A 23081-nucleotide genomic window follows, 5' to 3' on the forward strand; every position below is an offset into this window, starting at 1 on the left:
CCTCCCAAAATCCATATCTTGAAGCACTAACCCCCAGTATTGATGGTATTTGGAGATGGGGCCTTTGGGAGATATTGATAATTAGGTTTAGATGAGGTCAGAGAGTAGGTCCCTTGTGATGGGATTGGTGCCTTTATGAGAAAAGACACCAGAGAGCTTGCTCTCCCTGCCCCCTCCCCCTCTCCCTATCGTATTTTTTTATGGCAGCCCAAGCTGACTAAGATTTTGGTACCAGGAGTGGGGTTCTGTGGTAACAAATACCTAACATGTGGAAGCAGCTTTGTAACTGGGTAATGGGTAGAGGCTAGAAATATGAACATTAAAGGTGATTCTGGTGAGAACGCAGATGGAAATGAGGAACAGTTTATTGGAAACTAGAGGAAAGGCAATTCTTGTCATAAAATGGTAAAGAACTTGGCTGAACTATGTTCTAGTGTTGTGTGGAAGGAAGAATTGTAAGCAGTGAAATATATTTAGCTGAGGAGATTTCTAAGTAAAGCATTGGAGGAGCAGCTTGGTTCTTTCTAACTGCTTTTAGTGAAATGCAAAGGGGAGAGAGGAATTGAAGAAGGAATTGTTAAGCAAAAAGGAACCAGAATCTGAAGATTTGGAAAATTCTCAGCCTATCCATGTTGCAAAAAAAAAAAAAAAAGAGAAAGTTTGTTCTGGAAAGAACACTAAGAGTGTGGCTGAACAATCACTTGATAAGTAGCTTATGGGATTCTATGAGCAAAAACACTGCCACTTTTAACTCCGGGGGAAGGAGACAGGATGAAATGAAGAAAGGCTGTTGGACCTTTTGGATGTGACAGGATGGGATGATAGAGCTATTAGGCTGTGAACGTGCATTATTCTTCAAGAAGAGGGAGAAATGACCCCCAAAGGTGATTCAGAGATCATCAGGGCCACAACTTCAGTTTCAACAAGCCTTTTGGCCTCTACCAGGAGCCTTAGGGGTGGTATCCCACAGAACCAAAGGCTACCCCACAGAGCCATGGGGGTGACACTTCCTCCCCAGTGGGCCTGGAAAGTGGGACATAGAGCCAAAAAGGATACTTCTTGAGCCTTAAGATCTATGTCTTACTAGGTTTTGGACTTCCTTGGGTCCCCTCATCCCTTTCTTCCTTCTGAATTCTTCTTTTGGAATGGGAATGTCTATCCTATACCTGTCCCACCATTATATTTTGGAAGCGCATAACTTGTCTGGTTTTACAGGCTCACAGCTGGAGAGGAATCTTACCTCATGAAGAATTTTGCATCTCACCCATATCAGATTTAGACGACATTTAGATGAGCTTTTGGACTTTTTAGAGTTGATGCTGGAATGAATTAAGACTTTTAGGGCTGTGGGATGGAATGAATATAAATATTTTGCATGTGAGAAGGATATGAATTTTGGGAGCCAGGGGAGAAATGCTGTGGACTGAATTGTGTGCCTCTTAATTCTCATGTTGAAGCCCTAACTCCCAGTGTGACGGTATTTGGAGATTGACTGGGCCTTTGAGGATAATTAGGTTTAGATGAGGTTATCAGGGTGGGGCCCTTACAATGGGATTATTGCCTTGCTCTCTCTCCCCCTGCCCCCCACAACCATGTGAGGACATAGTGAAAAGGTGGCTCTCTACAAGCCAGGAAGAGAGCCCTTACCAGAACTGGACCATGCTGGCACCTTGAAACTTCTGGGCTCCAGGCTGTGAAAAATAAATTTCTGTTGTTTAAACCACCTAGTCTGTGGTACATGTCTAAGCCCAAGCTTAGACATGCTGGTTATGTCACATTCCTCCTTTAACTGTCAGATTCTTCACAATCAGAGCTGTCTCTGTGGATTCTGCATCCCATTGTCCAATTTTTAAGTCACTAATTGCTGTGTTATCTCCTTCTCAAAATACAACACCTAAACATACATCTCCTTAGAATCTCAAAATGATCCTGAGAGAAGTTTCAGGAAGATTACAATTTGTCCTAGACCAGATAGAAAGTCATGAAAAAGAGGACTAGAACCCAGAGTTTCTAAGACATTTGTTTATACATTTCCACTAAGTGTTTTTTTTTTTTGATCAAAAATAGATCACAAGACTGATTGGAAAAATTTGTGAATTTATTTTCATGAAAAAATGTTTAAAGATAGAAGTCATGTTTATTATATATTTAATAATTTGTCTTTGTTAAAAATTCACCTGAAATTGGATCTGTCTATAGAAATCTAGACCATAAAGTCTCCAGGTATGGATTCTTACCCCAAGATACTAAATATTTTTTCAAAAATGTCATAGTCTTTAGGCCAGAATTTGCCAAATGTTACCATGTCCTATGGTCTTAAATCAACTCTTATTTACCTGCCTGGCCTTTTACGCATTTGAGTTTATGAATTCTAGTGTAAATCGTAAATTCTATAATAGTTAAGTAGTAAGATTACTTAAGGAAACCCAGGGAGAAGGCTGGATCTAGGTAACGTAGAATATAGGCCCCATGAAGGAGAAGCTACCTGACTCATTCTCTGCTGTCTCCCTTAGCACCTCATAGTTTGCAGAGTACTGAATGAATGAATGGTTACCTTGTCTCTTCCCTCCACCCTAGTACATCTTAGCCTGTTACATGCCCCCAGATTCTCCAAGTGTAAGGAATGATCCTGGGGATCTACTTTCCCCATGCCCCACAGACTCCTCTGATTCTCTATAAATCCCTGTTTGGTGCCCTAGCTCCCACTGAGCCACTAATTAAGTAATCAAGATTTCACTTCATCTCTGAGGGTCTGAGTCTAGTCAGTTTCAGTGCATGGTTTCCATAAACCTTGAATATTGGAAGTAGGAGTAGAAAGAACATAGATTGTCTTGATTATATAACTTATTAGTGAGGAAAGAGGCATAGAAAATATAATAGTGAATAGTGAATCTGGAAGTTATTTAGACCTGGCTTTGGAACATGTGTCATTCAGACATATAACTCCAATTCTGCCTTTCTTGTAGAGGCTGCTTTCAACTCTTAGTGTATTGCTATTGACTTAAAACTCAATCTGTGTAAGGAGAAAGATGTTTGTAAAGAAAAGGATACCTCCTACATTGCTATGATATAAGGGTAATGGGTAGATGACTGTTACTCTTTGGCATCTAGCACTCAGCGATTACATTTTAACTTTTTACCTTCTGGTTTAGAAATAATTTTTTTTAAATTGCTAGTTCTCATTTTAAATAAATTCTGTTTATTAGCAAAACTTGCCCCAAACCCCCAGCCCTCATATTCGGTATCTAAAGATAGAGGAGTAGTTTAATTTGTAGATTTTATGAAGAAAGATTGTAAGGGGGGTTCATTGGAGAGAGGGTTCATCATATTCACACATTGTCCCTTGAAACCAAAGGATTAAGTATATCTAATGGATAACAATATGAATAATGTGAACCATGTTTAATTGACAGACTGTGGAGGTGGGTGGGGAAGCTGGGACCCAGTGATACAAATGCTGAAGAGTTTTGAGTGAACTTATGGGTGAAATGGGGGAACTGCTGGCCAATACATGAACGTTGGCTATACCAGCATACTGCAGGTACAGTGTGACTTTCACCTCTTAAGAAAATTCCTAGGAGAACCCGAGTAATGTCTGGAAACCTAATGAGTTTCACTGCTATTCATGATGAAGTCTATAACCATGTACTCTGCAGACCAACATCAGAGCATCACTTGGAAGCTTGTTAGAAATGTATAATCATGGGCTCCTCCCAAGACCTGCTGGATCAGAATCTGATTTTAACAGAACATTAAATTCAAGAAGCACTGATTTATAATAAAGGGTAAGAAATTGTTGCCCAGATTACTCACCATAATCTCTAAGAAAAAAGAAGAACCATGCTTGACTAATCTTTTAAGGCTTTTAAAGGGAATTAAATATATACGTGGGTAAAAGTTAGCATTGTATTAGTCAGAGCTCCATCATGATGAGGTGAAAATGGGCCAAGATACAGAGTCCTGGCAGACCCAAAGTATGGCGTGGATTCAGGGCAAGGGGTAGTATATTAGATAAATTTTTAGCTGAAGAATTTTTATTTTCAAAAGGAATGTGTGAAGACTTAAATTTGGAAAGTAGATCCAGTGCTGGCAGATACCTTTTGAAGGAGAAAGAAGAGTAGAAGGCAAACTAAACCTGTGAAACAAAGTCACAGAAGAATTGAACTGTGCTATTAGCTTGGACAGGAGTAGAAAGGCCTGTTTCCTAGGTTAATATTGGGCTGGTGAGTCAGCATCAGGAGGCCGTTTGAACAGAGGCCAGGAATACAAATGCCCATGCTTGGGACTACCAAGAGACTGGAGTATAAAGCATAGATATAGCCTCAAGAGACAGGGACGTGAAGGTCAGTGCAAGACTGACTCAGTGAAAGTTCACTGATGAAATAAAGCTCTTTATATATGTCCCATTGTTTAAGCTCTGATTGGTTTGGGAAAATGAGGAAATAGGACACCTGCAAGGATGTGAGTATAGTGTACTCCATTACAGTTGAGGTGTTTTTAGACTTTGAGTAATCATTTGGCACTTATCATACCAAAAATTATTTAGGAGAAAAATGATCAAAAGAATAGGCAACTCTGACATTAAGATAGACTTAAACATTGATTTAAAAAGAAGATGATATGGAATAAGACTGAAGTCAAGTGATCTGGGTAAAGTAAATTTGGAAATGTTCACAAACAACAGGCATCCGATGAATTTTTATGTGAGGTATATTTGAATCAGAAAAACAGGAAGTACTGCTTCACACTGTGGGCTAGTAAACTTGCTTCCCTTGCATGTGAGGATCAAGCAAGATGTGGAATATAAAGATTTGATGGCCATGAAGAACACTTGATTCCACCGCCAGTGGTTGTAGGAACTGCCATTAAGAGGCAGGATTTGGGGTGAGCAGTAAGGAGCACTTATCATAGGGAAAGGAATTCCATGAAACTCTAGAGTCCTAGAAGTGGGGGTACTTGGAAGAGGGTAAGGAAAGGAGTTAGAGTTTGGGATGTTTAGGGTGTGGGAGGAACTAATTGGGTATTAGAGGAATTTGAGTGGTGGTAGGAGACCCATGCCCAGAATCACAGCAGAGAGGGAGTTAACAGCTAATGCAGAGATATATATGACCAATATTAAAACTGGAGGGTGATGATTGGGTACTAAGGGGGTGCTGGCAGATCTAGCTGCATAAGGGAACTTGAAGTGATAGCAGAGCTGAAAGACTGCTGGTCTGGGTTTTAGAGAACTCAATTCTAATCTGGCCCCTGAGACTTCATTTTGATCATTTTGGACCTGTTTGAGCTGTGAAATGAAGGGACTAGATATCCCTAAATCCCTTCAAGCTCTTGATACTAAGCATTTTACTAAGAGAATATTTTCATTATTGGTTGAAAATATAAACAGATATTTTTTAAGGGTTGAGTAAAGTCATAGAAGAACAGACCACAGTTGATTACAAAGGAAAATTCAGATGTCTTGAAGCATGTTTCTAACTTGAAAAATATAAAGGAAGGTATCCTGTCCATCCACCATAGGGTCTTTGTCAGATGATCTAATACTAGTGCGGGTAGACCACAGGTCTTTCCTGATTTGGTACTTGTAATGTTTGAAGGGACACTTGAGCTTCAGGCCTCTGTGCTTCCCAACCTAAGTGGCCCATAGTGATGTGGTTTCTACTACAGTTGGCCCTTGAACAACATGGGTTTAAACTGCGTGGGTCCACTTGTACTTGGATTTTTTTCAATACATATACTTTGTTTATGATCTACAATTTGTTGAATTTGTGTGGAATCAAATCTATGGGATTTGAGCATACCTGGATTTTGTTATCTGTCCTGGAACCAGTCTCCCTCAGATATTGAGGGATGACTGTGCTCTTGTTCCCATATGGCTTTTGCTGCTCAAGGTTGGGCCCATAGAGCAGCAGCATCAGGATCACCTGGGAGCTTGTTAGACATGCAGAATCCCACATTCCACCCAGGCCAACTGAATCAGAATCTCCATTTTAATATGATCACTAAGTGATTTGTATGCACGTTAAATCTTTAGAAGCACTGCTCCTATAGCTATGGTACTCAAACCTTAACAAGCATCAAAATCTCCATAAGGCCTTGTTAAAAATAAACTTCTCAGAGTTTCTGATTCAGTAGGTCTGGAATAGGGTCCAAAAATTTGCATTTCCAACACCCTAAGAACTACTAAAGCTTTTACTAGAGACTGACTTAAATCACATTCTGTTTGTCATTATCTTTTTCAGGTTTCTTTTTAATCTTCCCAGTAAGACTATAATTTCTTGTTTAGTGTTTCTTGGTGGGGGCAGATTTATTGAGATATAGTTCATGTACTGTAAAATTCACCCATTTAAAGTGTACAATTCAGTGGCTTTTAGTATATTTACAGATATGTACAACCGTTGCTATAGTCAATTTTAAAACATCTACATCACCTCAAAAAGAAACCAAATAGGTAGAGCACAGAGGATTTTTAGGGCAATAAAACTACTTCATATTCCATATGATACTGTAATGGTGTATACATGTCATTACATATTTGTCAAAACCTATATAATGTAAAACACCAGGAGAGACCCTAAATGTAAAATGTGGACTTTGGGTGGTAATGAATTGTCAGTGTAGGTTCATAGATGGTAACAAATGTTAATAATGGAGGTTGGAGGGAGGCTATGCATGTGTGTGGTAAGGGGATATGTAGGAACACTGTACTTCATGCTCAGTTTTGCTGTGACCCTAAAGGTGATCTAAAACATAAGGTCTATTTTAAAAAAAGAAAGAAAGAAACCTCATATTTTGTAGCTATCACCCCCATCCCCACATCCTACCAAACCCTAAGCAACCACTAATCATCTTGTATTTCTTCTGCATTGTGCGAGTACTTGGCAAGGTGCTAGATGTATTATTAATAATAATAGTTACCATTTATTAAGAGCTTAATATGTGTAAACATTTGCATCATCTGACTTAATCATCATGACAGCTCTGTGAGGTCTGGACATTTTTTGTCATCTCAAAGCTGAGGAGGGAATCCCCTGGAGGTCTAGTGGTTAGGACTCCGTACTTTTACTGCCAGGGCCCAGGTTTAATCCCTGGTCTGGGAACTAAGATCCCGCAAGCCTCGAGGCGGGACCAAAAGCAAAAAACAAAAAAACCAAGATGTTGACGCTTAAACAGTTTAAATGACTTGTAACATAGCCAATAAATGGTGAAATTGCCATTCTGTCCTAGGTCTCTAACTCCAGAACATATGATATCTATTGTTGATAAACTGAATTTTCAAAACTATATCATCTCTATGAGAAATTTTACTAAGATGTTAAAATGTAGTGGAAATGCTTAAGTTATTTGGATATATTAGCTTGCTCATGAAATTTGCTGCATGTTGCACATCCAATATGAACTATTCTACAATTATGTATGGTTATACTTTCCTCTCTCATACTAATCTTCCACTAAAATTTGTGTTTTGCCTTAGTAATTCCCATATCAGTGAATTTTGCTTATATCAATGATAAATTTTCTACCACTGTAGAAAAGACTGTAATCTGTCTATAGCAATAAATGTTGCTCATAGTTGGATACCTTTGTACTTCCTTGTACTTTTAAGCTTTTTAAAAAATCCCTTAGCTTTTGTAATTATAAAAGTAACACTGACTATTATACAATTGTGTAAGAGGAGGTAGTGTATATGTATCAATATGGAAAATCTAACATATAAAATTTAAATTTTACAGCTTAAAGACTTAAATATAAGACGTGACACCATAATACTCTTAGAAGAGAACGTAGGCAAAAGATTCTCTGACATAAATCATACCAGTGTTTTCTTTGGTCAGTCTCCCAGGGCAATAGAAATAAAAGAAAAAATAAACAAATGAGACCTAATCAAACTTACAAGCTTTTGTACAGCAAAGGAAATCATAAACAAAATGAAAAGACAAACCTACAGACTGGGAGAAAGTATTTGCAAATGAGGCAACCCACAAGGGCTTGATTTCCAAAATATTCAAACAGCTCATACAAGTCAACAACAAAAGAACAATCCAATTGAAAAATGGGCAAATGTGCTAAATAGACATTTCTCCAAAAAGACATACAGGGCTTCCCTGGTGGCATAGTGGTTGAGAGTCCGCCTGCCGATGCAGGGGACATGGGTTCGTGCCCCGGTCTGGGAAGATCCCACATGCCGCGGAGCGGCTGGGCCCGTGAGCCATGGCTGCTAAGCCTGCGCGTCTGGAGCCTGTGCTCCGCAACAGGAGAGGCCACAACAGTGAGAGGCCCGCGTACCACAAAAAAAAACAAAAAACAAAAAACTATAATGAGGTACCACCTCACACCAGTCAGAATGGCCAGCATTGAAAAGTCTACAAATAGCAAATACTGGAGAGGGTGTGGAGAAAAGGAAACCCTCCTACACTGTTGGTGGGAATGTAAATTGATGCAGCCACTATGGAAAACAGTATGGAGGTTCCTCAAAAAGCTAAAAATAGAGTTGCCATATGATCCTGCAATCCCATTCCTGGGCGTATATCCAGAGAAAACTATAATTCAAGAAGATACATGCACCCCAGTGTTCATAGCAGCACTATTTACAGTAGCAGAGACATAGAAGCAGCCTAAATGTCCATCGACAGATGAATGGATAAAGAAGATGTGGTACACATATACTATGGAATACTACTCAGCCATAAAAAAGAATGAAATAATGCCACTTGAAGCAACATGGACGGACCTAGAGATATCATACTAAGTGAAGTAAGTCAGAAAGAGACAAATACCATATGATATCACTTACATGTGGAATCTAAAATATGACACGAACTTATCTATGAAACAGAAACAGACTCACAGACATAGAGAACAGACTTGTGGTTGCCAAGGGGGAGGGGCATGGGGGAGGGAAGGATTGGGAGTTTGGGATTAGCAGGTGCAAACTATTATATATAGGATGGACTACAAGGTCCTATTGTAAAGCACAGGGAACTATATTCAATATCCTGTAATAAACCATAATGGAAAAGAATATATATATGACAGAATCACTTTGCTATACAGTAGAGACTAACATTGTAAATCGGTTATACTTCAAAGAAATAAACTTTAAAAAGTAAAATTTTAGAAAAGCTACACAGTAGTATATATAGTATGATCCCATATGTGTAAAACAGACAACAATGTATATGTTTGAGATCTATCTATCTATCTATCTATCTATCTATCTGTCGGGTTGGCCAAAAGGTTCATTCGGTTTTTCCATAAGATGGCTCTGGTAGGGCTTAGTTGTCTTTAACTTCATTCGAAGCAATTTTGTTAGATTGTAATGTGACAGCTGTCATATCAGCATGCATTAAAAAAAATCAAAATTGGTGAATTTTTGTATAGCCATTATTAAATTGAAGATGGGAGAAAAAAGCAACGTTTTCAGCATATTATGCTTCATTATTTCAAGACAGGTAAAAATGCAACTGAAACGCAAAAAGAGAGTTGTGTAGTATATGGAGAAGGTTCTGTGACTGATCGAACGTGTCAAAAGTGGTTTGCAAAATTTCATGCTGGAGATTTCTCACTGGACGATGCTCCATGGTCGGGTAGACCAGTTGAAGTTGATAGCGATCAAACCGAGACATTAATTGAGAACAGTCAACTTTATACCGTGCAGGAGATAGCCGACATACTCAAAATATCCAAGTCAAACGTTGAAAATCATTTGCAATAACTTGGTTATGTTAATCACTTTGAAGTTTGGGTTCCACATAAGTTAAGTGAGAAAAACCTCCTTGACCATATTTCCTCACGCGATTCTCTACTGAAACGTAACAAAGTTTCTGTTTTTAAAACAAATTGTAATGGGTGATGAAAAGTGAATGCTGTACAATAATGTGGTATAGATGAGATTGTGGGGCAAGTGAAATGAACCACCACCAACCACACCAAAGGCCGGTCTTCAACCAAAGAAGGTGATGTGTATATGGTGGGACTGGAAGGGAGTCCTCTATGATGAGCTCCTTCCAGAAAACCAAATGATTAATCCCAACAAGTACTTCTCCCAAGTAGACCAACTGAAAGCAGCACTTGATGAAAAGCATCCAGAATCAGTCAAGAGAAGATGCATAATCTTCCATCAGGATAACGCAAGACCTCATGTTTCTTTGATGACCAGGCAAAAATTGTACAGCTTGGCTGGGAAGTTCTGATTCATCCGCCATATTCACCAGACATTGCACCTTTGGATTTCCATTTAATTTGGTCTTTACAAAATTCTCTTAATGGAAATCATTTCCTTTCCCTGGAAGATTGTAAAAGGCACCTGGAACAGTTCTTTGCTCAAAAATATAAAAAGTTTTGGGAAGAGGGAATTATGAAGTTGCCTGAAAAATGGCAGAAGGTAGTGGAACAAAAGGGTGAATACGTTGTTCAATAAAGTTCTTGGTGAAAATGAAAAATGTGTCTTTTATTTTTACTTAAAAACCGAAGGAACTTTTTGGCCAACCCAATATCTCTCTATCTTAAATATTCGTAAATAGTATCTGGAAAGACATAAGAGAAGCCCCTAAGGGGTGACTGTGAGAACCAGGATGAGAGGAGAGGGACTTCATACCTTTTTGTTTTGTTTGATTGTTTCTTTCCTTTTTTAATTTTCTCGTTCCAATCTTTTTACACCCTCATCTTTGCTTTTGTTTTCCTCTCCTTTTTTTAAATAGCCTGATCTCTCTCCACATCATTCTTTAAGTTCACATAACAGTACAAATACATATAGGGAGCTTTGAGGGGGGGTCATTTTTATAAAAATAGAAAACACTATAAATATCTTTCTGGAACTTGCTTTCCTCACCATGGACATCTATTTCTACAGGTAGATCTAGTTATTTCTTTTTTTAAATTTTTTAATAAATTTATTTATTCATTTATTTATTTTTGGCTGCGTTGGGTCTTTATTGCTGCTCACTGGCTTTCTCTAGTTGCGGCGAGTGGGGCTACTTTTTGTTGTGGTGTGTGGGCTTCTCATTGCGGTGACTTCTCTTTGCTGTGGAGCATGGACTCTAGGCGCTCAGGCTTCAGTAGTTGTGGCATGCGGGCTCTAGAGCTCAGGCTCAGTAGTTGTGGCGCACGGGCTTAGTTGCTCCACGGCATGTGGGATATTTCCAGACCAGGGCTCGGACCTGTGCCCCCTGCATTGGCAGGCAGACTCTTAACCACTGCACCACCTGGGAAGTCCTCTAGTTCTTTCTTTTTAATAGCTGTGTACTATGCATACCATAATGTAATGGATTCTTATCTGTGGAAGATGTTTTTTGTTTTTGCTATAACATATTGCAGTGAATATCCTTGTACATCTATCTTTGTATAATCTTTGTGTATTATGTAATACATCTGGGATATGAATCAGAGAATTAAAAGTATTAAAAAAGTTTGATTGATATTGCCAATTGTCTATTGTAAAGGTTATACCACTTCAGCAGTGTGCATTGTTAAAACCCAAATCCTAATTTAAATACAGTTTTTTCTAAAAGGAGCTTAGTAGAATTACTGGTTCCAATCTATGGCAGGTAAAGGATAAAGTCAGCCTAGAACAAGGAAGTCCTCAAAGACTAATGGGGTCTTGCCAAAAGGATACAAAGAGCAAGGTGGAAGAGGCTCTGCTGGCCAAATTTGGGGTAATTTGAACATCAAACGAATAATTGTAATTGCACTACATTGAATTTTAAAAAGTCAATTAATCTCTAGTGATAGCAGACAAAAGGTGGTAGAGAGAGAGAGTAAAGCTCTTTTTTTTTTTTAGAAAAGAAGAGTACAAGGGCTTCTGTGGTGGTGCAGTGGTTAAGAATCCGCCTGCCAATGCAGGGGACACGGGTTCGAGCCCTGGTCTGGGAGGATCCCACATGCCGCGGAGCAACTAAGCCCGTGCTCCACAACTACTGAGCCTGTGCTCTAGGGCCCGCGTGCCACAACTACTGAGCCTGCGAGCCACAACTACTGAGGCCATGTGCCACAACTACTGAGCCTGTTAGAGCCCGTGTGCCACAACTCCTGAAGCCTGCGTGCCTAGAGTCCGTGCTCCGCAACAAGAGAAGCCGCTGCAATGAGAAGCCCGCGCACTGCAATGAAGAGTAGCCCCTGCTTGCTGCCACTAGAGGAAGCCCGCACGCAGCAATGAAGACCCAATGCAGCCAAAAATAAATAAATAAAATAAATTTATAAAAGAAAAAAGAAGAGTACAAGCTAATAAATATAGAGGATTGACATTCACCATTTCACAACCCCCAACATAATATGTAAAATTAAATTCAGGCATGGAGGCTAAAACACTAGGTGATAAGTTGCTGAACTGTTCACATTGTGCTACAGATTACTTACTAATCACAAGAGGAAAAAAATATTTAACTTTACACTGGAGAAACCCTGCAGTTACTATGTTAACCAAATAATCAAACTCATTATTGCTAATAGCGGGACATCCTGATATCATGCGCCATTTTGTTGGGTGCAATAAGAAGTACCCAATTCACTTACATAGTATTCTTTAAAAAATGTTTAATGTCATAAGGGTCTAATCAACCCTTATGATTATCTAAAATTACCAGCAATAGTTAGAACTGTAGATGATGTGTGACCTTACGTAGGTTGTTAGTAACTACTCTGAGTCTCAGAGCCATCATTTATAAAACTGACAATGAATCAAATAAATGTATGACATTAACCTAAATATACTTTGTTGAATTTGTGTAGTTTGTTTACACCTAAAAATAGTTTGTGTACAGTAAGAATTTAACATATCAGTTTACCTCCTGTCAGAATCCATTCATAGCCACCAAGTATATAGCTGAATGAAAACTACATTTCTTTTTTCCAGAAGTAGATTCCTTATGTAATTACTTTATGTAATCTGATGGCATGTTTCAAGGATTCCCTATACTTGTTTAGATCCATAAGCTAATAAAGTCCCAAGTATGCTAGAAAGTTTTCTAATCTCGAAGGTTCAAGGGAGATTTCAGGTAGGAGAGCATGGATTAGAGCATTTCTGTACTTCTTAGACATTTAAATTGACTTCTATGTAATAAACAATTTTATAGATCAAAAATGATCAAATATCAGCAGTTTCCTGTAGCTCGACCTAACGCATGCTTTAGTGGCAGAGGCTTAGTAGTACAACATATTTATCTGCCAAACAATCATTTTTCTCCCTTATGTTGTACAGTAAGATTTTCTCAAAGGAGGAGAGAGGAAGGATCTGGACTGATCCAAGTTTGAAGGGAATTGGGATGTGGAGTGGTATTCTAGTTATCTTAGGCTGTTTCTTCATGTCATAGGCTCCACTCCCACCCCCCATCCCCATGTACAATGGATGTTCTTTTTAGTCACTTCTTACCTCTTGTCTCTCTTTTCTAGGTAGTGAGAAATGAGGTAAAAGGAACTAACATGTTTCTATATCTTCTTTTTCCACTCTAAACTCTAGACTGGTCTTTTGGAATAGGCAGTTGCAGGGTCTTGAAAACTTGAGATTTCCAGTTGCTCTGGTTCTCTTCCAAAGATAGCACTTAGAAATAATGATACCTTTTTTTTTTTACCCCAGTTACTCGTAGAATATTGAAGGTAATATAGGTTGAGGGACTTCAAGTTCATTTTCTTTTATAGAATATGAACAATGGAATAATAACTCATAAGAGATTGGGAAATAAAGTTTCAGACTGTAAAGGGAGTATTGAACTTATAAAATCATAACAAGATTCCTCCCTGGGATATGGCCCTTATAACAAGGGCCTGTAAGAAAGTGACTTATCTTCCTTAAAGAATGTGTTCTGGGCAACCATGTACAGTTTTACCATTTCCTCAAACAAGAAGAAATCAATTTATTGGAGGACCTTCCCCCTTAAGGAAATGTGGTCAAACCTGTATATAAATAGCTTTATTAAAATCCTTAGTTCTTGGCAAGCCGAATGATTGCCACTGTGAAAATTATTGTTTGTGTCCTAGACAGCTGCTCAGGAAGCAATCCTGCACGCATCTGGAAATGGCATGCCTTCACCATCTAAGGATTACTGCATGCTATATAACCCTCATTGGACAGCTCTTCCAAGTACCCTAGAAAATGCAGTAAGTAAATCACAGCTTCTATTTATTTATAAACATAAAAATATTGAATGGTAAGAATGAGTGATTATTATGTTTTAGAATGTAAACTAGTTATGTTATGATTAATAAATATTTATTGCTTTTGCTTAAGTATTTCTGTGAGAAAAACAAGTTAGATAATAAAAATACTTGCCTCAAAATAAATAAATAAATAAATAAAAATAAAAATACTTGCCTCAAAGCCTGATTGTCATCAAATATTTCTAATTTAAAAGAACCTTGGGACTTCCCTGGTGGCACAGTGGTTAAGAATCCAGCTGCCAATGCAGGGGACACGGGTTCGAGCCCTGGTCTGGGAAGATCCCGCATGCCACGGAGCACCTAAGCCTGGGCTCCACAACTACTGAGCCTCCACTCTAGAGCCTGTGAGCCACGCGAGCCACAACTACTGAGCCCACGTGCCACAACTACTGAAGCCCGCGTGACTAGAGCCCGTGCTCCACAACAAGAGAAGCCACCATAATGAGAAGCCCACGTACCGCAATGAAGAGTAGCCCCCGCTCACCACAACTAGAGAAAGCCCGTGTGCAGCAACGAAGACCCAACACAGCCAAAAATAAATAAATAAATAAAATTAAAAAAAAAAAAGAACCTTGTATTAAACCAATGTTGACACTTTGTCATTGAATGCATTTAGGGTGAAATATGATATTTATAATATTAAAGACATTTCTTCTTTCCAGACTTCCATTAGTTTGATGAATCTGACTACCACACCACTGTGCAACCTTTCTGATATTCCTCCTGATGGAATAAAGAACAAAGCAGTTGTGGTACAGTGGGGAACCTGCCATTTTCTTGAAAAAGCCAGAATTGCACAAACAGGAGGTGCTGAAGCATTGTTGGTTGCCAATAACAGTGTCCTCGTAAGTTATAAAACTAGAATAACTTCTTTTGAGTTCATGATATCAAATTTCACAGGAATTGAACTATCTTCTTTGTGGTTTAGGGGCTGAGTTTTGAATAATCTGATGGTAGGATTCTTTTTAAATAAACATTCTGGTTATGATAGGTGTTTAATTGGAAAATTTTGTTTCTTTTCCATTCCTAAAGTAGACAAGACTATGTTAGGAATGTGTGTGTGTGTGTGTATGTGTGTGTAAAGTATCAGTTTAAGTTTATGCTAAAAGGATTCCAGTTTGAGAACTCTTACTATAACATTAAGAACACATGAAACTTTGTTTTATTACTTTAAAAAGATGTAATGTTTGTACTTAATGAATAACTTGTATTTTATTCTGTAAATACACTAGTAGTTCATAAGTCTTCACAATATGATTTTTTCTTTTAGTTTCCTCCCTCAGGGAACAAATCTGAATTTCATGATGTGAAAATACTGATTGCATTTATAAACCACAAGGACTTTAAAGATACGAAGCAGGTAAATTAGTAATTATATATTAGATAAAGTTTATAAATAGTACAGCTTTTTACTTTTAACCATGATATTTAATTTAAATTATTATATATGTTCCATTTGCTAACAGGAAGTTATAAAGGCCTATCAAGTTTTTATTTGGAAAGTATGCACCCCCCCATTGAGCACAAGGTGTTTCAGAGTCCTGACTTTAGAAGGGATATTTCTTTACTTTGACCTCTTTAAAAATCTTTGTGTTGTATCATTTAACTTTAAATCCTTGAACAAAATGTGATGTGTGGAACATTGCACTTTCAAGATTTAATAAACCAAAGCATAGCCTCATAATTCTGACAAGAGACTATATATCATGTTGTCAAAACAGTTCTATTATTCTTGGCTATCTTATGTATAGTGTCCATTCCAGAATGAAATTGGAATATTGCTGCCATATGCTATAGTAAAAAGAAAACTAATTCCAGTGTATTAACTGTTATTTTGCCTTTCAGACTCTCGGAGATAACATTACTGTGAAAATGTATTCTCCATCGTGGCCTAACTTTGACTATACTATGGTGGTTATTTTTGTAATTGCTGTGTTCACTGTGGCATTAGGAGGATACTGGAGTGGGCTAATTGAATTGTAAGCTTAATTAAACTTCATTGTTTTTAAGATAAATGGTTAAAAATTGTTTGTTAATCATTTTATCGTGTAACAACGCATAAAGTTCTGCTTGTTCTTAGAATATAGTGCTGACCATTAGATTGCCAGGTTTGTCCTCATACAGGTCTTTAACTTTTCACTGAGAAGAAGGGAGTCATAGGTTCCTCTTGTTCTTCTGCTGGGAAGGAAACATTGAAATTTCACCAGAGACTCTTAAATTAAAATGTTTAATTACCTCTCCCAGAAAAGGTGGAGATAGTTAACATTCTAATGTGCCTATTTAGATTGGAAGAAAATAAACAAGAGAAGGTGGGAAGTTTTTCAGCTCCTCCTGAGTTGAGTCATTACAGTGTGACCTCATCATTCTATTTAATGCTTTAGTAATTCTAAGGATATTAATTAAACATGTCCATATTTTAATTTAAATATAGAAATGCCAAATGTATGTGAAATTTAGATTTCTCTATTTAATAACAACCTAGGCTCAGTCTTCTTACAGTTACGTACCTTTGGCTATAGACTAAAGCAAGCAATGTAGTTTATTTTTTTAAAGATTTATTTATTTATTTAATTTATTTTTGGCTGCATCGGGTCTTAGTTGTGACACGCAGGATCTTCGTTGAGCCGTGCGGGATCTTTTGTTGGGGCACAGGCTTCCCTCTAGTTGTGGCGCACAGGCTCCAGAGCACGTGGGCTCTGTAGTTTGCGGCATGCGGGCTCTAGTTGTGGTGCGTGAGCTCAGTAGTTGTGGCACACAGGCTTAGTTGCCCCGCGGCATTTGGGATCTTAGTTCCCTGACCAGGGATCGAACCCACATTCCCTGCACTGTAAGGCAGATTCTTTACCACTGGACCACCAGGAAAGTCCCAGCAATGTAGTTTAGAAGGATCAGTTCATATTTATAACTCTGAGTAAAAAATTGTGCTCAGAGCATATTATTTTATGCATAAAGGACGATATATTCACTTGTGAATTGATCTATAGATTTCATTAAAAAGGGCTTACTTGACGCTAGCCGAAGCTAATAAGCTTATTTGTAATTTCTTAAAGTACTAAAATTTGATTGACTTTCATCAAGAGAGAAGTCTAGGGTTTAACAGGTGTAGATTCCTAGAGTATTGAGCTTAAAATATTTTACATATTTGGAAAACACATTTCAGCATGTATTAGTCACATGATTTCACATGAGTAAGCATTATTTTTCTTCATTATTAATCTTTATAAAGCATAGTATGTAAGATCTCCAAAATCATTTTCTAGATTATATGGTGAAACTTTATAAATAATTTCCCAAAAGCTACTGATTCATTGAAAATGTTTTTCCATTTAATATATATCTTCACTATACTTACATTATAATGTAAATTGTTTCTTCTCTAGAGTAGTGCTTCTCAAACTGTAATGTGCATACAAACTGTCTTGAGAGCTCATTAAAATTTTTAAAAACTCAGATTTAGTAGGCTTGGGATGCGTGCTAAGACTCTGCATTTTTGACAAACTGGCCCGTGGACCACACTTTGAGTTAGCAAGGCAAGCTTCATATACATGTCAGGGCAGGCTCCTCCTCAAGAAAATTGGAGGTGGAAGAGCAGCACGTATAAGTTCTTTTATTCATAAAACATGATGGGCAAAAGCAAAGAATGTGTTGCCTTCAGTAGCCGGGTTGGGAGAGGAGATGTCCTTTACCTGCAGGATTATGGATTTTGAAATTGAGGAGGCTTATTCTAAGAGCAGGATAAAGATAGAAAGAACTAAGTGTGTGTGTTGTTGGTGGTGGGGGTGACAGTATAGAGAAAGAGAGTATGAATCAGTAATAAAATGGAGAAAGTTTCATAAAAAGTAGAATTATTGAGGACATAAGGACTATTCGCAACAACATGGCTGGATTATGATGGCATTATGCTAAGTGAAATAAGTCAAACAAAGAAATACCAAATGATCTCATTTATGTGTGGAATCTTAAAAAAAAAAAACAACTCATAGAGCAGAGAACAGATGGGTGGTTACCACAGGTGGGGAGGTGGGGAGGGGGCAAAATGGGTGAAGGTACAAACTTCCAGTTATAAAATAAATAAGTCCTGGGGATGTAATGTACAGCATGGTGACCATAGTTAATAATACTGTACTGCATATTTGAAAGTTACTAAGAAAGTAGTTCTTAAAAGTTCTCATCACAAGAAAAAAAATGTTTTAACTGTGTGGTGATGGATGTGAACTAGACTTATTGTGGTGATCATTTTGCAATATATACAAATATCAAATTGTGTCATACATCTGAAACTAATATGATATGTCAATTATATCTTAATTTAAAAAATAACACAAGGACTGTTATTTAGCAAGTAAAGAGAGTTAGACTGAAAGAAAAGGGAAAAGAGAATAAGGCTTAGGGAATGGAAAATTTATCAGAACAGGATCTCATAACCCAGAATTACCCTGCCAAATGAAAGAGGTACTTTTTGCAAAAAGGAAAAATGCCTTGGTTCCGTATAAAGACTTTTCAGTAGAGAGTTAAAGTCTATTATAATGAGTCCTTCTTATAACTGGTTCTCATCATAAACTCAAGATGGCAGGAACGAAAGCTTAGCTTCTCATTGCATGTGGCTCTAGAGCTGATTTAAGAGTACGATTTTTTAAAAAGATGAATTATATTATTTTAACATGATTTAAATCTAGTATATGTTTTCCTTCAAGAAATTGCCTGGTGCTTTTTAGTACACTGAATATGAATATATGACTCTTTGATTATTATGGCTTATATATGTTCTGTGATAGAAATGTCTTTAAATGGATCTGTTTGCAATGATAGATACCAAAGGTTGGCATGTTTTCCCACTCAGGTACTACTTTCATTGAAACTTTTGTTAATACCCTGTCATCCAGCTCTACAGTTTCAGGCAGGTACTGTGTGTCTCTCCCCAGGCCCTCTCCCAGCTCTTTTCCCAGGCTGCCTCCCTAGAGTCACAGATGCCTAGAATAGTCACCATCCCAATCCACAGTTTTCTAATAAGAAAGTGGCATGTTGGTAAATAAGCAGTTTGGCAAATGTACAGTTTCATAGAAATAAATCTTTTTTTAACCTAAAGTTTGTATTGAGCCCAGACCTGATGAAAAGGGTCAGGATATACGAAAAGGGAACAGAATTTAGTAGACCAGAGTTGAAGGAACTGGAGCTGGAAAAGTATGTAGTGGGTTCCATATAACTGGGAAGAGACAATTAGGTGACAGAACAGAGACTCACTGCTCAACAAAAGAAGCTTGTGACCCTTTCCTCTTCAACTCCTGTGTCTGCCTTTTATTAGCTGTGTGACCCAGCAATGTTGTTGGGAGAATTAGAAACTATTTTGCTATCTTATATCAAGGTAGGACAAAGCTATGTCTTGAACTCCTTTTGAATCCTTCATAGTATGTCAATGAGCCCTGAACAGACATATAGAAAATACTGAGTTGACTGAGAGAAGAATTTAGTGTTTTACATTGAAGAGAAGCTAATTTTAAAAGTACTTTCCTATCTGCAAGTTGGTAATATTAAGTGTGTAAAAAGAATTGGTTATCATTTGAAACTTATTACGTCAATGTAGTTTCCAAATTAGATAATATACACATTAATTTGTTTATGTAATAAATGTCATCTGTTTCAACAATTTTGCCTCCAGAAAAAAATGCTATTTCAAAAGTTAGTGGTTAATAACAGATCAACTCTTGAGGGTAGAATTATAGGGAGTTTTTACTTTCTAGATTAAATATTTCTTTTTGGTGTGTAATTTTTAAGTATATTACTTTGTAATCAGAAACAAATCTAAGTTGGTGTTAGAGATAGATTTTTAAAATAGCTATACTTGGCAGAGATTTGCTGAAGTTCCTGTGTATGTTTATGCAGGGAAAGCATGAAGGCAGTGACAAACACTGAAGATAGAGAAATGAGGAAAAAGAAGGAAGAATATTTTACTTTTAGTCCTCTAACAGTTGTAATATTTGTGGTCATCTGCTGTGTTATGATGGTCTTACTTTATTTCTTCTACAAATGGTTGGGTAAGAAATCATATTTTATATTTGCTACTTTTAGCATACATCTTTTTTTTTTTTTTTTTTTTTTTTTCTGTATGGGGGCCTCTCACTGTTGTGGCCTCTCCCATTGCGGAGCACAAGCTCCGGACGTGCAGGCCCAGTGGCCATGGCTCACGGGCCCAGCCGCTCCGCGGCATGTAGGATCCTCCCAGACCGGGGCACAAACCCGTGTCCCCTGCATCGGCAGGCGGACTCTCAACCACTGAGCCACCTGGAAAGCCCCTAGCATACATCTTTTTATTTACTTTGCCAGATTTATCTTTTCCTTTAAGGCATTCTATCTGGAAAACTTAAGTGAATAGTTAAAGAGTGATATGAACTTTTTAAACTGTCAGAAGTGTTAGGCCCCTATTACTCTGGGATTAGAAAAAATATATTCCAATTAAAAAAATACTGTGTCCGGTGTGGGGGTGGGGGTGGGATGAACTGGGAGGTTGGGATTGACATGTATGCACTACTATGTATGAAATAGATGACTAATAAGAACCTGCTGTATAGCACAGGGAACTCTACTTCACTTTGCTGTGCAGTAGAAACTAACACAACATTTTAAAACAACTATACCCCAATAAAAAAAATTTTTTTAAAAGAAAAGAAAAACAATTTAAAAATAGTAAAAATTAAAAAATAGTGTGTCCTACAGATGTAGAGAACAAACGTATGGACACCAAGGTGGGAAGGGAGGATGGGGTGAATTTGGAGGTTGGGATTGACATATATGCACTAATATGTATAAAATAGATGACTAATAAGAACCTGCTGTATAGCACAGGGAACTCTACTAATGCTCTGTGGTGACCTAGATAGGAAAGAAATCCAAAAAAGAGGGGATGTATGTATACGTATAGCCGATTCACTTCGCTGTACAGCAGAAGCTAGCACAACATTGTAAAGCAACTATACCCCAATTTTTAAAAAAAAAAGGAAAAAAATATACTGTGCCTTGAAAGAACACTTCTTCATGGATGACTTGAAAGAATTGCTATGGCCCTTAAGTTTCCCTCTCTGCAGTTAAAGCATAATAGGCCAGTATCTAAGCAGCAGACTAAGGATTTCTTGGTGGCTATATATAGTTATATGAAATAGAAGATTATTCAAATTATGGATTTATTGCTTCTGCTTACCCCCAAAGTGTTGTTTGTTCTTTTTGTCATTTTGCAAACCAAGATGTTGTATTGCTCCAATTTTGTTTTACTTATATAAACATTTCAGATCATACTACGTCTAAAAACACACAGGTACTTGCCTGTGGTCTAGAGAATAAATTATACTTTTTCCTTTAAGAAGGTAGGATAATGGCTTGCCCATCCCCTGGCCTGTCTTCTTAGTGGTCTGATAGGATGGAAATTTGCTATTTGTGGCCAACATATAGCAAAAAGAGGAGGGAGCCCAGGGAAAGAGAGAGTGTGCCTGATGAGAATTAAAAATCTTTGTAAAAACCACCACAGGCTACAATGCTTATTTAGAGAATATTAGTATAAGTTTCTGGACTAGAAAAATGAGGCCCCAAGGTTAGTTTCAGCTTATTGTTCAATTTCTCCTGTCCTATGGCAGCAGTTTTAAAACTATACTTAAGACATATATTTCCAATTAGAAAAAATTTTCTTTGAATATCACTCATATTTCAATATGTTGCTGGGAGAGTAGATACCAGGGTGATATTTGTATTAAGTCATCATTGCACAGCTAATTTTTCTGATTTAATTCTCAGCTTTCAACTGTTTGTGTCTGACCCTCAGTTGATATATATAGAGGTCTTTGACAGAAAAAAGAGATTTTTCTACCTTACCCTAAAGCATGTTTTCATTTTTGGTAAGGAATTTCCTTAAACTCATCCATATTTAAAAAGTTAACCCTGCTTATAACTAATTTTCAATGTAGGAGGAAAATCAATTAACCTCATGGTTATCCTAGGACATGGGATTTAATTATGACTCTGACAATGGTGTGTGATATTGCAAGATTTAATATACTTTCAAATGGTTCGTTATGGCTAAAATTGCTGCCATTTCTTAATATGTTCAATGTACAAAATTGCAGGTTCTCCTTACCATTTTATGTTGTCATATACAAGAAAGTAACTAAAGATAGTTATATTAACCAAATTCTTTCTCATGTCAAATCATTTTCTTAGGTATAGTATGACATTGAATGAGACACCTTAAAACTCTCTTAGGGCCTCCAGAGCATGATTTCCACCAGAGTTTTAAATCTTGGGTTGGAGACCTTTGGTGGATGACTAACCAAACTCAACTTGGCAACCTTTGACTGTCAATCTTACTACTCAGATTACCATATGTATCCAATAATAACAATAACGAATAATAAGGAAACGAAAAAATAATTTGTCCAAGATCACCAATTAGAAAGTGTCTATCCCTTATTTACTGTCTCTAGTTTACTCTTTTCTCACATACAAAACAGAGTTATAGTTTTCTGAAATCTAGTGGAATTTGCAAAATTCAGTTAAAATTTGTATTTCCATTGTGAAATTTTGAGAAAGTTCAGAAAACAAACACTTTTAGAGTACAATAATTTCTCCCCCTTTTTAACAATAGCGAGATCAAGTGTTTTTAATTTTAAATAATTCTCAAATAAGTATAGCTAATATAGAAAAACATTTGTGAATTTTAACTACCTTAGTATCGTATCTAGGCAAAGAGGCTTGTTTAAGTGGATTTAGTTTTACACATATAAAGTTGTTAGAGATAAATTCCACTGTAGGAAAATATAGACATCATGATTAACGTCTAAGGTAGGTGTCAGTTCTCATCCTTAAGCTGCAATTTAAAAAGCATTTATAATGTTTTATTAATTGCTCCATTCGTTACATTTAAATTAAATACAAATGTCTACAACTCACTT

The 23081-nt window shown here is 37.3% G+C and overlaps 1 protein-coding gene across 3 annotated transcripts in view; it reads left to right on the plus strand.

Moving 5' to 3' along the window:
* SPPL2A (signal peptide peptidase like 2A) overlaps positions 1-23081 on the plus strand; it is a 164211-nt gene that overhangs the window by 115334 nt on the left and 25796 nt on the right. For all 3 annotated transcript variants that reach the window (XM_089907230.1, XM_089907231.1, XM_022587118.3), the window contains 5 exons: positions 13969-14088; positions 14811-14993; positions 15419-15508; positions 15994-16127; positions 20029-20180. In XM_089907230.1, coding sequence (XP_089763356.1) covers positions 13969-14088; positions 14811-14993; positions 15419-15508; positions 15994-16127; positions 20029-20180 — 679 coding nt within the window. The remainder of the gene's footprint in view (positions 1-13968; positions 14089-14810; positions 14994-15418; positions 15509-15993; positions 16128-20028; positions 20181-23081) is intronic.

This window comes from Delphinapterus leucas, chromosome 2 (genome assembly GCF_059928025.1).
Source record: "Delphinapterus leucas isolate spDelLeu-1000000601 "Yukka" chromosome 2, BTC_Dleu_Yukka2, whole genome shotgun sequence".
NCBI classification, from domain to species: Eukaryota; Metazoa; Chordata; class Mammalia; order Artiodactyla; family Monodontidae; genus Delphinapterus; species Delphinapterus leucas.